Here is a 15,291-nt window from a genome sequence, read left to right as displayed (position 1 = left end):
CAATGCACTCAAATTCTTACTCTGATATAGTGACCACTGTACTCTTGCTGTGATCGAAAGAAAGTTTTATGATGTTGTACCGTGAACTTAATTTTAGCTGGCCATTGGTGTAATGGCTTCCACACCAAACTTCGAGGTGAGTGGTCCTGGGATCGAATTCAGCCGGCTCCTTGCACACTTCCCATCTGTCCTGAGTTGAGTATTGAGCAAGCAACTCGGCCTCATAAAAAACAGATAAATTCTAAAGATACAGCAAAGGTTGCTGCCCGATACACCACAAGGTACGGAGAGGATCAACAAACCATGAACATAATGCTCTTAAATTCTATGCCATGACTAATTAAAACCAGTATCCTGTGTGCTTGAAGATGCAATCACCTGATGATTCCTTCAACCCCCTAGATACACTAGGCAAACTTGTAATTCTTAATGTGTAATCAAGGTTTTTAAATGTTCCTGTGTGAGATTCTACCTGTAGCATGTGGCACTAGTAGACCCACCAAAGTCTCATGTTTCTGTACCAGAAGCAACAATGATGTTACCTTCCATTTTTGCATCTGGATCCATTGCTCTGTGCTGTGGCCTTCAGAATTACAACAATGCAATTGGCTCTAAAGGACATATCTGCTCTTTCCATATTCAGGATAAATGTCTTGAGACTGATCTTATTTCTTGATCTTATTACATTCACGTCTGTCATCGTTACTGCTCTACCTAGTAAACTATATTCACTGTTAACATCACATCAGATTGCTGTTCACACTGTTACTCTCTCAAGTATCAACATCCCAAATTTGTTGGTAACATAGTGTCTGTAGGGTCTTTGGTGTTCCTTCTTGCAAATCTGGAGTTATCAATCTTTTATTGAAAGTGGTTAACATTCAACAAATAGCTGGGAACATTACAGAAATGTATCAAAAGTCACAGACAATAGTGCACCTATTTACTAAAAATACATTAACTCTTGTATATATTATAGTTTATAATGACCAATTTTGTGTTTGTTTTCAATAATACCGGATTCCTCATTAACTCTTGAACAAAATTCATTACTGTCTCCTTCAATCTTCTGGATTACCTCAACTTACCTTGATTCCAACAATGTCAAGACCTGAGTTGTAGCTAAGTATTTCATTGCATCTTTAGAGAGGTGTACCTATTGGGTTGAGGGTCACAAATATGAAAAGCTGGATTGTGAAAGAACCAAGCAGGATGCTACGATATTTGTGATTACTTACATGCACTTTTTGCAAAATTAGAACAACATCCTTTACAGCTGAAATGTAGAGAGGAAAAAAATTCCCAGTTACCTTAGAGACCAAGCTTGGAATCCATTCAGTGGAAGAAAAAATAAATATGCTTAAGTATGATGGTAAAGATGAAAAGATATGGGTTCAAAGGTATATTTAATGTCAGAGAAATATATATAATATACATCCTGAAATACTTTTTCTTCGCAACCATCCACACAAACAGAGGAGTGCCCCAAAGAATGAATGACAGTTAAATGTTAGAATCCCAAAGTCCCCCCCAGCTCCCCTCCATCCTGCACATAAGCAGCAGCAAAGTAACAATCCCTCCTCCCCCCCACTGGCAAAAAATCATTGGCACTTGTCATCGAGCACTCAAGCATGAGCAAAGCAACAGCAAAGACACAGACTTGCAGTTACCCCAAAGACTTTGCATTTCACCCAGTATTGGACATACCACAGGCGCGCGCGCGTTCTGTCTGTCTATCTGTCTCTCTCTCTCTCTCTCTCTCTCTCTCTCTCTCTCTCTCTCTCTCTCTCTCTCTCTCTCTCTCTCTCTCTCTCCCTCTCCCCCTCCCCCCTCTTGCCCTCTCCCCCTCTCTCCCTCCTCTCACCCCCCAATAAGAGAGAAAGAGGCATCTCCATTTCACAGCGAGAGGGGAGACATAACAAACAACTCGCTGGTTTACGATGTTAAAAGTCCGTTACGTTGCTTTTTCCAAGTTCTGTGCCCAAAATTCTTAGGTCTCTGGGCACACAGCCATAGATATTCTGAGTCCCCTAAAGACACATGGATCTCCTGCTGTGACACCGACCTTTGATCTGCCCATCTCCAGAGCCCTGAGATCCTAGGCCTTCAAAGTCAAGCCGAACTCTTAGGCTGAGCCCTTGGCGTGCCGAACAATGGCCAGTTATGAAACCCTGAGACCGTGTCCCATTCCTGCAAAGAACTCCATGTCAGGGTCTTCAAAAGAACCCTGAAAGGGAAAAATTGAGATATTAAAGATGGAAATATAGCTGTTTCCGAAGATGCATGCAAAGGAGTGGCTGTTTAGCGCCATCATCACGTATATAAAGATATTTTCAATGTAGTTAGGTATTACTTAAAGGAAAATTTTGATCTGTAAGGTTTATGAAGACATAAACCAGGTCTAGGCCACCTGGCACCTGCCTTTTAATAATATACACAAAGTACACTGCAGATGCTGAGGTCAAATCAAGACGTACAAAAAAGCTGAATGAACTCAGCAGGTTGGGCAGCATCTGCTGAGTTCATCCAGCTTTTTTAATAATATTATGGTTTATCTCAGAATCAGGTTTATTATCACTGGCATGTGCTGTGAAATTTGTTAACTTAACAGCAACAGTTCAATGCAATACATGATATAGAAGGAAAAAAAATAATTAATAAATAAATCACAGTATATGTATATTGAATCGATTAAAAATTGTGCAAAAAACAAATAATATATTGTTAAAAAGTGGGGTAGTGTTCATGGGTTCAATGTCCACTTAGGAATCAGATAGCAGAGGGGAAGAAGCTGTTCCTGAATCACTGAGTGTGAGGCTTCAGGCTTCTGTACCTCCTACCTGATGGTAACAGTGAGAAAAGGGCATGCCCTGGGTGCTGGAGGTCCTTAATAATGGACGCTGCCTTTCTGAGACGCCGCTCCTTGGAGATATCTTGGGTACTTTGTAGGCTAGTACCCAAGATGGAGCCAACTAAATTTACAATCCTCTGTAACTTCTTTCGGTCTTGTGCGGTAGCTCCCCTCCCCCATACCAGACAGTGATGCAGCCTGTCAGAATGCTCTCCACGGTACAGCTATAGAAATTTCTTAGTGTATTGCTATATTCTGTCTGCATTGCTCTCTATAACCTTTAAGTGTCCATTCCTTTGTTTTTCACATCTTTCTGCAAATATTCTGTGACTTTGTTTTTACCATCCTTAAAGAAAAGAGTTCCAAAGGTTTATGACCCTTTGAAAGAAAAAAAATCTCTCTTTATTTCTGTCTTAAATGGGCAACCCATTATTTTTAAATAACAAATGATGGTTCTGGATGCTCGTACAATAAGAAATGTCTCTCCACATTCATCTCTCAAGATCCCTCAGGATCATTATGTTTCATTCAAATCTGCTGTCAGCCTTATAAACCCTAGTGGAATCAATGTGGTCCATCCAACCTTTCATGATGAAACAACTTACACTTTTCAGTGATTGAGCTAATAAATCTTTTCTGAACTGCTTCAAATATATTAACATCCTTCTTAAACTGAGATATTCCTGGCTTGTTGAATACTTAGTTCATATTAATTTAGGTTTAGGTGGCTTTTGATTGTTTGCAATATCAGTTCAAAGGAATGAAACCCTTTGGAACAAATACACCCATGGTCTATCTCAGGAATGTACTGCAGAAAGCATGTTAGAACTCAGTATGGTGAATTCATGCAGGAACCTATATTATTAGACATAAATATTTATCTGTCATATTTGTAAAATCAAAGCCTCGATATAATCTGTCACACTGAAGATGAATACATTGTATTCATGTAAAAGCGTGTGTAAATAAGGGAAGTCTGCAGCTTGTTTTTGGAGTTTTTGACAAAATAATATTGACTAAGATTGCAGAAACATTTGGCTGCCCGTTACTTTATTTATGTGTAAATTTACTGAAGACAGACTTGTAACCATCACTCTCTGGGTTCTAGCTAGTCCTCCTTTCCCTCCCCCTCCCACCTTTTTATTCTGGCTTCTTTCCCCTTCCTTTCCAATCCAGAAGAAAGGTCTGAGACTGAAACGTGGACTGTTTTCTCATTTCCACAGATGCTGCCTGACCAGGTGAGTTCTTACAGCATTTTGTGTGTATTACTCTCTCTGTAAATCTGCAGAATTGTTGTTCCTTATAGATATTGCATTGATTTTATCTTTTTATTAAATTTATGTCAAAATGAAATGTCACATCTTCCTGTTCAGGCTACAAGATTGTCGTGATCTGCCTACTTGTACTTGAATGCTGTTGTTACGGCTTTGATGTGTCCTGAAGCAATTATCCTTCCTCAGTTGAGATCACATTCATTCATTAACCTGTAAAATTGAGTTAACTGAAATTTTGAGGGGACTGCCAGTGTGGAGGTTAAATACCTATCTAGACAGTTGAAATGAAATGGCTGTTAGTGTGCTTAATTTCAATATAAGTTTACAGAAATTTAATTGATGGCATCAAAGCCAAAGATATGTGAGTTTTAGTAACAAAGTATAAGGAATCTTTAGACCAGTTCTAACTCTCTAATTAGTTCGACTTCACTGATATTTCCATTCGGGCCTGCAAGTTTTTAAAAGAAAACCTTATTTTCCCTCCTGAAAGTCAATATTACATCTGCTTCTACCACTCTTTTAGTGATTTCCAGATCATAATAATGTTTAAAGTACATTTATTATTGAAGTATGTATATATTATACAAGCTTGAGATCTCTCTCTTTACAGGCAGCCACAAAACAAGAAATCCAAAACAATCCGTTAAAAAAAGATGTGCAAAGAGAGAGGGAAAAAAACAAGTCCTGCAAATAATAAAAGTAAGCAAATAGCATTTAGAAGGAAAGTGAGTCCATAGACATGAAGCCCAGAGAAGGCCCACAGCCTCAGTGTAGCAAAAAACTGAGGAAATGTCATAGAACTGTCCCAACACCCATCCTTTTCAATCCATCCAGGCTGGCGTTTAAATCATGATACAGGTCCACAATCCCTTATCTGAATCCTTGGGGTCAGTTGTATTTCAGAATTCAGAATTTTGCAGATTTCAGATCCCCCCCCCCCCCCCCCCCCCACCGCCGGATACCAAGAAACACGTATGCTCAAGTCCCTTATTTAACCTGTCACAGTGCGGTGGACTTTAGGACCCAGCGGAATTCCAAACCTACGCACATCCTCCTGTATACTTGAAGTCAGCTCTAAATTACTTATAATACCTAATACAATGTAAATGCTATGTAAATAGTTGTTATACTGTATTGTTTAGGGAATAATGACAAGAAAAAAAAAAATTTCCCAACAAAAACATTCAATAAAACATAAAAATATATAGCTTCAAATGAACCGAATCAAAAACATGGTAAATGACTTATTGGAATAAATGTAGAATGTCTCTGTCACTGTCACTATAAAACTATAGTAACTTGTCTTTCTGTTTCTTTAAATCATATACAATGGTAGTTCCGACAACATATTTTTCAGTAAGACGCCGCACAGACACACCATGATTAAGCTTCTGCAATAACTCCACTTTCTGTGTTATTGATAATGATAGATGCTTCCTTCTCTTTTTCTCATTGTTCCCCATAGGGGAATCTGCAGCTCTTTTTGACATTTTCACAGTGAAATTAAACACAAAGTCAACAGTGAACACAAAATATCAGCAAACAGCAAATGCACATGTTTCCAGTACGAGCACTGAGCCACAACTGACGTCTGGTGGCCTCGTCACACCTGACACCTGACATCAGCAGCTGGCGGAAAAAACTTTGGTTTTTGGAGCTTTTTGGATTTCAGAATTTCGGATAAAGGAATGTGCACCTGTACATTTTGTGATAAAGGAAATTTTTCTCACATTGTACTAGATCTTAAATACTGTGTTTACTGTTTACCATCCTATTAATAGAGACAGTTTAATTTGGAAGAGGGGCCTATGTAGTGTAGCAAAATTTGCTGATGGCACTAAACTGAGTGGAAAAGCACAGAGGATGTGGAGAATCTGCAGAGGGATATAGATAGGTCAAGTGAGTGGGCCAACGTCTGGCAGACGGAATACAACGTTGGTAAATGCGAAATCATCCACTTTGGAAGGAATAATAGAAGAGCAGATTATTATTTAAATGGTGAAAGATTGCAGCATGCTGTTGTGCAGAGGGACTTGGGAGTGCTTGTTCATGAATCACAAAAGGTTGGCTTCCTGGTACAACAGATTATTAAGAAGGCAAATGGAATGTTGGCCTTCATTGCTAGAGGGATTGAATTCAAGAGCAGGAGGTCATGCTGCAACTATACAGGGTACTGGTGAGGCTGCACCTGGAGTACTGTGTGCAGTTCTGGTCTCCATACTTGAGGAAGGATATACTGGAGGCAGTGCAGAGGAGGTTCACCAGGTTGATTCCAGGGATGAAGGGGTTAACCTATGAGGAGAGATTGAGTCACCTGGGACTATACTCTGTGGAATTCAGAAGAACGAGAGGGGATCTTATAGAAACATACAAAGTTTTGAAAGGGATAGATAAGATAGAATTAGGAAAGTTGTTTTGAGACTAGAACTAGGGGACATTGCCTCAATATTCAGGGGAGAAGATTTAGGACGGAGATGAGGAGAAACAGTTTTTCCCAGAGAGTGGTGAATCTGTGGAATTCTCTGCCCAGGGAAGCAGTTGAGGCTTCTTCACTAAATATATTTAAGATGCAGTTGGATAGGTTTTTACATCATAAGGGAATTAAGGGTTATGGGGAAAAGGCAGGTAGATGAAACTGAGTTTACGGACAGATCAGCCATGATCTTATTGAATAGCGGGGCAGGCTCGATGGACTGGATGGCCGACTCCTGCTCCTATTTCTTATGTTCTCATGAAAACCCCTTGTTATTTTGAACATATCTCTTGAATCTGTTTACCTATACCGTGCAATAGAGACCTGACTTATTTAGTCTTTTCAGATAGTTGAAATTCGGTATCCATGATTTTATTACTGTAGGAAATTTTTATGTCTATCATTTCTTGATGTAAAATATGATAGTCAGATTATATCAAGGCTTCAATTTCTGACAGTGTCAGCAGAGCATAATTGAACAAACCCTATTAATGAGAAGCTGCCCTGTCCTTACACCAAAAGATTTCTAGTTCCATTGTCATTCTGTGCCTGTTAGGTAATCTCAATTGGGCTATTCTTCAGTTCTTCATATGATATTATTACCTCCTTGATTAAGAACTGGCAGGTTTGGATTGGAGGGAAAGCAATGATGCTGAAAAAAGAAAAGTTTCTGGGTGCCAGAGAAAATATTAGGAAAGAAGTTTAACTGAAGACTGAGGTTCCAAATCCCCTCAGAAATTCCGGCCTCTGGAAGCCTAACCTGTGCCCTTGTCACCTCAAGTATTACATTTAAACTCTGCTAAATAAGCAAAATGATTGATCCCTATCATATTATGCAAATCACTAAGGTCACTATTAATCAGAAACCTAACTGATTCAGCCACATAGATACTGTAGCTATGATATTTACTGTGACTCCTGGATGGCATGATCTGCATTGAGTGATTCACTTCCTGACTTCAGAAACTTTTTCACTATCTGTTAGGCAGATGTTAGAAATATTATGGCATACATTTCACTTGACTGAATAAGTGCAGCTACAAACAATCCACAGGAAATTAATCTGTTTGATTAGTATCCCCATCTATTATCTTGAAAATTCTTTCCTGCTGCTGCATAGTTGCAATGTGTACCATCTAGAAAGTGCACTTCACTGCCTTGGCAAGCCATTTTCAACCAGACCTCCCAAGCTTGTATCCATTACTACCTAGAAGTATCAGAGCAGCTGGGGCTTTGAACCCCAGCACCTGCAAATTTCTCTTCAAGATACATGCCACCCTACTTTGAAAGTATATTTTCTTATTATTGCTGGGTTAGAATCATACCTTACAGCATCATGGACTGGGGGTGGGGGGGGGGGGGTGTATCTTCACACCAAGGATGGCAAAGGTTCAAGAAGACATTTTCTCATAGGCAATTAGTACTCAAAAACAAGTAACATGTTAGATCTGTAGAATAATCCTTCCAGTTACAAATGCAATACTTCTCCCAATGTGAAAAGGACATATTTGAATATCAACAAAATTATGTAGGAGAAGATAGCTTTTAGCCACCAGCACCAAACAGATAAAGAGCATCAGGTGCCAGTTTTATCTACCTCCGTAAATTCTGTTCCATTGACTTTAGTGTATCTAAATGTGAAGGAATGAATACAGCAAACAACTGACATACATGAATACTTTAGCTTCAGCAACCAAATAATGTATTCTGTATCTTGTTTCTTATCAAGAGATAATAGCTGCTTTATTTATGATGCATTAGTTCACTTCTAACCAATCTTTGTGTTGCTTTTGATTTGAAATTTGGAGTTGAAGTAATTGGTTAATGGCATGAAAGATTACTTAAGTATATAAGGTTTTTTAACCAAGGTAAGATTTTCATAATAGATGCCAAGCATTTCTAAAGAGAACAAGAATCCCTTGCGTTACTTTGCCAATAATAATTAATTTTATGGGTTGTACTTGCCACTAATAAAACCATTTAAAAATATTCAGTATTGTGAAAAATTTGCTGTATACGGTAAATTAACTCAAAACTATGTACGAATATAAAAATGATATTAGACCAAAATAATGGTCCACTAAAATAATTTAGAAATGTACTTATTTTGCTTTTAGATACTGAAAATATTTAAAATGAACCCATCGCTCCCTTGTTGAGGAAATTGTAACACTAATTAATTGTAACATTAATTATGAGTTTTCTCATAATTAATCTGTTTTAAAATGTTCAGAATTTTGTTTAACTAATCAATGTTAATTTAAAATCCTATAAAATAATCAATATCTGGTTAGCAATTATTCATGAGAAATTTATGCAAATTGAACAGGATATATCTTTTGCATTATCAGTGACTAACAGTAAAATATTGTTTCATTCCACTTTTGAAGAAGTATTCAGTAACCAAGCTGTGACCTGTTAAGTTACAAATTTATGCAGCATTCCTCACTTGAGTTTGAAAGAGTGTCATGTAATTATCCACAAGTGTATTCATTGTTAAGTGATAAAATAGATGCAGTTTTTAAATGTAGCAAAATCATGCAGTGATTCATGTTTAAAGAAATGAATAAAAAAGCAGGAAATGTATCTGACACTTTAAATTTTGTTCATTAAACTCATTCATGAGTAGTTAACAGGATTAGACTTTATTTCTTAGTGTGTAGTTTTATGGTGATATTAATCAACCAATGCCTGTTTAAAGCATGTAAAGCACAAAAAAGTACATGAACCATTCTAAATTAGTTTGCCAATTGGTCATTCTGGCCTCTTTATGTAATTTCCACCATCCAATTTACCTTCTACCACTATTAAAGGGTGACTTAATTTGTTTTATCATGTAACATTCTGACAAATGGCCTGATGTGAATATGTTTCATTTCACAAAAGAAACTGCACAAAGCATCTGGAATCTGGGATATTGGACATGAGTCCCTTCCCTTGTTTGTTTCCGGTGTACTAAATTGGGCAGATTTTACCATGCAAATAGGTTTCAAAATGGAGCATGCCCTTTGACTATCTACATAATTACATGCTTGTCTCTGTATTTTATTTGGCTGCTGGAGCAGTTAACCTCTGAAAAAGAAAGCTGATGATGGCATGACCAGCACAAATATGCAGACACTGCAATGTCAATGCACTGTTGTTTAAGGTAGCCTCTAGTCCTAACCCTGAAACTCATGCCTCAACAGCCAACTGAAGTATATAATATGTAAATCTTTGTTGTTAACTTTTGTTGTAAATTGTTAATTCATCTATTTTATTACAGATATCCTCAGCAGGTTATCACAATCAAAGAAAAGGCTTTTTTAAAACTATTTTTGTTTTTCTTCTCTGAAAACTGTTATCTATTTGTTTACACTCATTACAATTTATCAACAACATGAATTTACTGTTAGTTAAATTTGAAGAATTCTTGGCTTTCTACTTGGATGAGTAAGTGTATCTACCCTCAGGCAACATGTATTACAATTATTCAACAACTCCAATTTTAATTTGTTGTGAAAATGTAGTCTTTGTCATTAGTCAATTTGAACAAATGCACCTTAGCAATAAGATAAATTTAGTATCTGCATTCTCTAACAAAGTTTGGAGGGGGAACAAATCTGTTAGTTAGAAAAATACTGCTTGCAGTATGTTTGTTATGTCCAGATGTTAGTATTTTCTTGGAGGCTTATTGCGAGGCATTGTGGTACATGACCAGCTGTCACTAATGATTGATGATGTTGATGTATCAAATGGGTTGTGAAGATGTGGTTTCAGAATAGCCACAGAAATATTAAGATTTTTCTTCCCTGGAAAGGAAATGTGTGGGTAGTTCCAGAATGTTCCCACATTATTTCCAAGCTCCCATGAGATATGTGATTTCATCACTATTTTCCCCAAAATGAAATGCCGTTATTTCTTAACTTCTGGGGCAAAGGGAAGTTACAGACAACTATTTAAAATATTATTTTTCTGAAGTAAATTTATTGATGGCATTATATTTGAATTTGGTATCTAAGGCTAAAATCCCAATTTTTAAAAATAAAATGTGATAAATAGCTGTAATTGATTATAGATTGATAAAGTAAACTGTAATAAAATAATGGCCAACTCTGCAATATGCTTTTGGTTTTCATCTTAGTAATGTTTTGCTGCAAATGTTTGAGATCTGTTTAACCCAAAGTTAGCAAAAGTAATCTGTGTAACCCATTTTGTCATAGAAAAACAATGGAAATTGAAAACTTGTGTGATCACATCTATTCGCTGAGTATTATTTTTATAATTCAAAAACACTGTTGTAATTTTGAATTAAAATTTGTTTTCAAAGCTCTCAAAGTTTGATTAAGTTTATATTTTTGAAAAATCAGATTTAATACCATTCTATTAAATGGGTGTTCATTTATGTTTACTAATATGAAAAATATTTCCCCATAATCCCAAGATTATGATAACAAATAACTCTGACTCTTTTCAGGTTAATAACTTTTGAAAAAAGCAGTTTTTGCTTGAAAGGAAGTTTAAGATCAATTACCTGTTTACATAAAGCCTTCATATTTTCTAAAGTTCAAAGAATTTTATTAGTTTCCTTAATTTTTAATAGTTTTTTTACAGTTTGCTTTTAATTAATCCATAATTATTGGTAAGTCTAGATGGATAACAGCAATGAATCAGTGAATTCTACAAATAGCAGAATTAATTAATCCTCCTAAAAGTTGCTAGCTTTATTGTATTACAATTAATGAGTAGTGATTACATTGAAACTATTGGGTTGACACCGCACTGTTTTGCTCTGAATTAATTAAAGTATCATTCCATTAATAAGATGCTTTCAGTATCTGGGTGCCAGCACTTAATGTGTCACTATACCTGGGGTTCCTCAAAGTAAATTCAGATGTCTGGCATGAGTGGAAATTGGAGAGGAAATAGTTTGGAGATTGATGCAGTGATGGATAATGACTGTATTTCATTGAGATGAAAATTTGCCCTTCTCAGCAGCATTTTAATAGTCAATGTGCTTTAAATCATATAAGCAAATTTAGTAAGTATACTGTAATTGTTTGACTTGTTATGCATTGTGAGAAGATAGTGTACAGAACTATATCAGTATAAGATCATAATATGATTATTGCTGAAGGTAAATTTTTATGGAAACCAAATAATTTTGAGAGGCATTTTAAGGGCATGGCATTCTGCTGTGCATCAGAATTTGCATTCCCCCTTGGGGTAAAAAAAAGCTCGTATTAATTAATTATTTTTAAAGTATAAAAGATTAGTCACTGGCAATGTTGGAATCAAAATATTTTCATTTAGTTAATTTTCTGCACCCTTTTAAAATACAATGTTGCATTGCTGTAAGGTTTAGACTCAGTAAGAATAAAAGAAACTGATATAATTCCAAAGGAAAGATGCTGTATGAATTTGCAAGTGAACCAGCACTTTGTATATTTCTTTGTCCTTATCTGTGGTGGATGGGTTCCATTCAAAGCAGATCATTTTGTCTCGATTGCTCTAGAGATTCTTGAATGTCAAATAACGATATTTGGTAATATTTTTATTTACTGTAAATCAAATTAGTTATAGTTGGTTTCTCAGTCTGGAGTTTAGCACTTTTGACTAGCACTTTTCAAAGACAGCGGCTTGACCCAGAGAAACAGGATCAATATATAAAGAGTGATCACTTATAAAAGCATTGGCTCTGAAGTCTGATTGGCAATTACCATTTCCCTGTCTCTTCATGCCCCTGCACCCTGCACCAAGGTTTAAAAATTATACTTGATTGGATTGCATCTGCTGTTCTGGATACTTAGAATGAATTCCTGCCTACTCCACTGCTGTGAAGTATTCTTCCAGGAGTCTCTCCATGAACCCAAGCACTAATCCTTGCTGTATTCCACAAACTGTGACCTGTGGACTACAGCAGGGACCAATGCTTGGGCTCCTGCTTTTAAAGGGTGATCTGGAAAATCTTAAACCAGATGAAAATGTAAGTAGTCATGTGGATGTAAGGGTTGAAAAGAAAATGAGCCAGCTGAGTAAATGACAGCTGATGGATAATTCACTCCTTCCACCCTTGGTACAATTTGGGAAATGACAGGTTATTGCCACAGTAGAAGAATCAGAGAATGCTATGTTTTTTTTTAAATGGTGAGAGATTGGGAATCATTAGTATTAAATAGGATATGGTTATCCTTTTCATTGAAAGCTAGAGTGCCAGTGCAGCAGGCATCTCATCATCATTATGTGCCTTGGCATTTGACTCAGGTGATCATGGCCTTTGGACCATGATTGTTCTTGGTTTGCCATTGCCTTCTCTTGGCAGTGTCTTTACAAGATGTGTGACCCCAGCCGTTATCAATACTCTTCAGGGATTGTCTGCCTTGCGTCAGTGGTCGCGAAACCAGGACTTGTGATGTCCAGCTGCTCATACGTCCATCTGCTCTCATGGCTTCACATGACCCTGATTGGGGGCTGCAGGTGTTACACCTTGCCCAAGGGTGACCTGCAGGCTAGTGTATGGAAGGAGTGTCTTACACCTCCTTTGAAAAAGACGTATATCTACCATGCCACCCAAACAGGTAACTAGCAAGGCACATATTATAAATACGAGAAATTCTGAAGATACTGAAGATCCAGAGCAATGCATATAAAATAATGAAGGAACTCAGCAGGTCAAGCAGTACCCATGGAAATGAAGAAAGGGTCAATATTTTGGGCCGAGACCCTTCTTCAGGACTGGAAAGGAAGGGGGAAGAAGCCAGTACAAAAAGTGGGGGGAGGGACATGAGAACTAGCTAGAAGGTCATAGGGGAAGCCAGGTGAGTGAAAAGTAGGATACTACTGCAATAATTGGCCATTATTGTAAGAGGATTTGGATAGAAGAGTAAAGATGTCTTTGTACAGTACACACTTGGTGAGAGCATACCCAGAGTCTCATGTGCAACTTTGATCTCCGTATCTAAAAAAAGCATATAGTTGAAAAGGAGGTGCAGTGAAAATTCATCAGAATATTTTCTGGGATGAAGGGTCTATTATTTGAGGTGAGATTTAGTGTTCTAAAGTTTAAAAGAATGAGAAATGGAGCAGATTCTTTGACAGGGTAGATGTAGAAAGGATGTTATCTATTGCTAAGGGTTATAGAACTCTTAGCAAGAGGGCACCATGGTAGTATAGTGGTTAGCACAACACTGTTACGGCTCGGGGTATCAGAGTTTGGAGTTCAATTCCAAGGTCTTCTGTAAGCAAGTTTTTACGTTTCTTCCCACTTATGTATGTCTTTTTCCTTCAGGTGTTCTGGTTTCCACCCACAGTCCAAAGAAGTACCAGTCAGTAGATTCATTTGTCATAGAAACATAGAAAACCTACAGCACAATACAGGCAACTTCGGCCCACAAAATTGTGCCGAACATGTCCCTACCTTTGAAATTACTAGGGTTACCTATAGCCCTCTATTTTTCTAAGCTCCATGTACCTATCCAAAAGTCTCTTAAAAGACCCTATCGTATCTGCCTCCACCACTGTTGCTGGCAGCCCATTCCACGCACTCTCCACTCCCTGAGTAAAAAAACTTACCCCTGACATCTCCTCCGTACCTACTCTGCAGCACCTTAAACCTGTGTCCTCTTGTGGCAACCATTTCAGCCCCGGGAAAAAGCCTCTGACTATCTACACCAGGGGTGTCAAACTCATTTTAGGTCACGGGCCGGATTGAGCAAAATGCAGCTTCATGCGGGCTGGATCAGTCGGACGCGTGATCCGACTGATCACGTTTTTTCAGCTTGCTCTCATGTGTCTCAGTCTCTGCTATAACTACAAAGTGTTTCACTTTACAAATTCCGTTTCTTATGAAGAAGACTGCCGAATAAACACTAAAAACCCTGAAAACCTGGTACCTGAATAAACTCAGCATTAGCCATATCATACGCCATAGGCGCTTCGATTACTGGGGCCAGCTTTAATAGTAATTAGATATTATCTCGCGGGCCAAAGATAATTCCACCGCGGGCCGGATTTGGCCTGCGGGCCTTGAGTTTGACATATATGATCTACACAATCAATGCTTCTCATCATCTTAGATAGATAGATACTTTATTCACCTCCATGGGGAAATTCAACATTTTTTCCAATGTCCCATACACTTATTGTAGCAAAACTAATTACATACAATACTTAACTCAGTAAAAATATGATATGCATCTAAAATCACCCTCTCAAAAAGCATTAATAATAGCTTTTAAAAAGTTCTTAAGTAGTTTACTTAAATACATTGAGTCCTAACCCCGGCACTTTAACATATCTTACTCCTGGCGGTTGAATTGTAAAGCCGAATGGCATTGGGGAGTAATGATCTCTTCATCCTGTCTGAGGAGCATTGCATCGATAGCAACCTGTCACTGAAACTGCTTCTCTGTCTTATACACCTCTATCAGGTCACTGCTCATCCTCCATCACTCCAAGGAGAAAAGGCCGAGTTCATTCAACATATTCTCATAAGGCATGCTTCCCAATCCAGGCAACATCCTTGTAAATCTCCTCTGCACCCTTTCTATGGCTTCCACATCCTTCCTGTAGTGAGGTGACCAGAATTGAGCACTGTACTCCAAGTGTGGTCTGACCAGGGTCCTATATAGCTGCAACATTACCTCTCGGCTCTTAAATTCAACTCCATGATTGATGAAGGCCAATACACCGTACACTTTCTTAACCACAGAGTC

General features: G+C 37.7%; 1 protein-coding gene across 6 annotated transcripts in view; it reads left to right on the top strand.

Moving 5' to 3' along the window:
* metap1d (methionyl aminopeptidase type 1D (mitochondrial)) overlaps window positions 1–15,291 on the top strand; it is a 130,926-nt gene that overhangs the window by 35,157 nt on the left and 80,478 nt on the right. The window contains exon 2 of one of the 6 annotated variants that reach the window (XM_073047225.1): window positions 4,736–4,824. The exons of the other annotated variants lie outside the window; for them this stretch is intronic. Within the exon in view, the coding sequence (XP_072903326.1) occupies window positions 4,779–4,824 (46 nt within the window). The 5' untranslated portion in view covers window positions 4,736–4,778. The remainder of the gene's footprint in view (window positions 1–4,735; window positions 4,825–15,291) is intronic. 6 annotated transcript variants of the gene reach the window in all.

The sequence above is a fragment of the Hemitrygon akajei genome, chromosome 5 (genome assembly GCF_048418815.1).
Source record: "Hemitrygon akajei chromosome 5, sHemAka1.3, whole genome shotgun sequence".
NCBI classification, from domain to species: domain Eukaryota; kingdom Metazoa; phylum Chordata; class Chondrichthyes; order Myliobatiformes; family Dasyatidae; genus Hemitrygon; species Hemitrygon akajei.
This window is presented reverse-complemented; position numbering and strand designations above follow the sequence as displayed.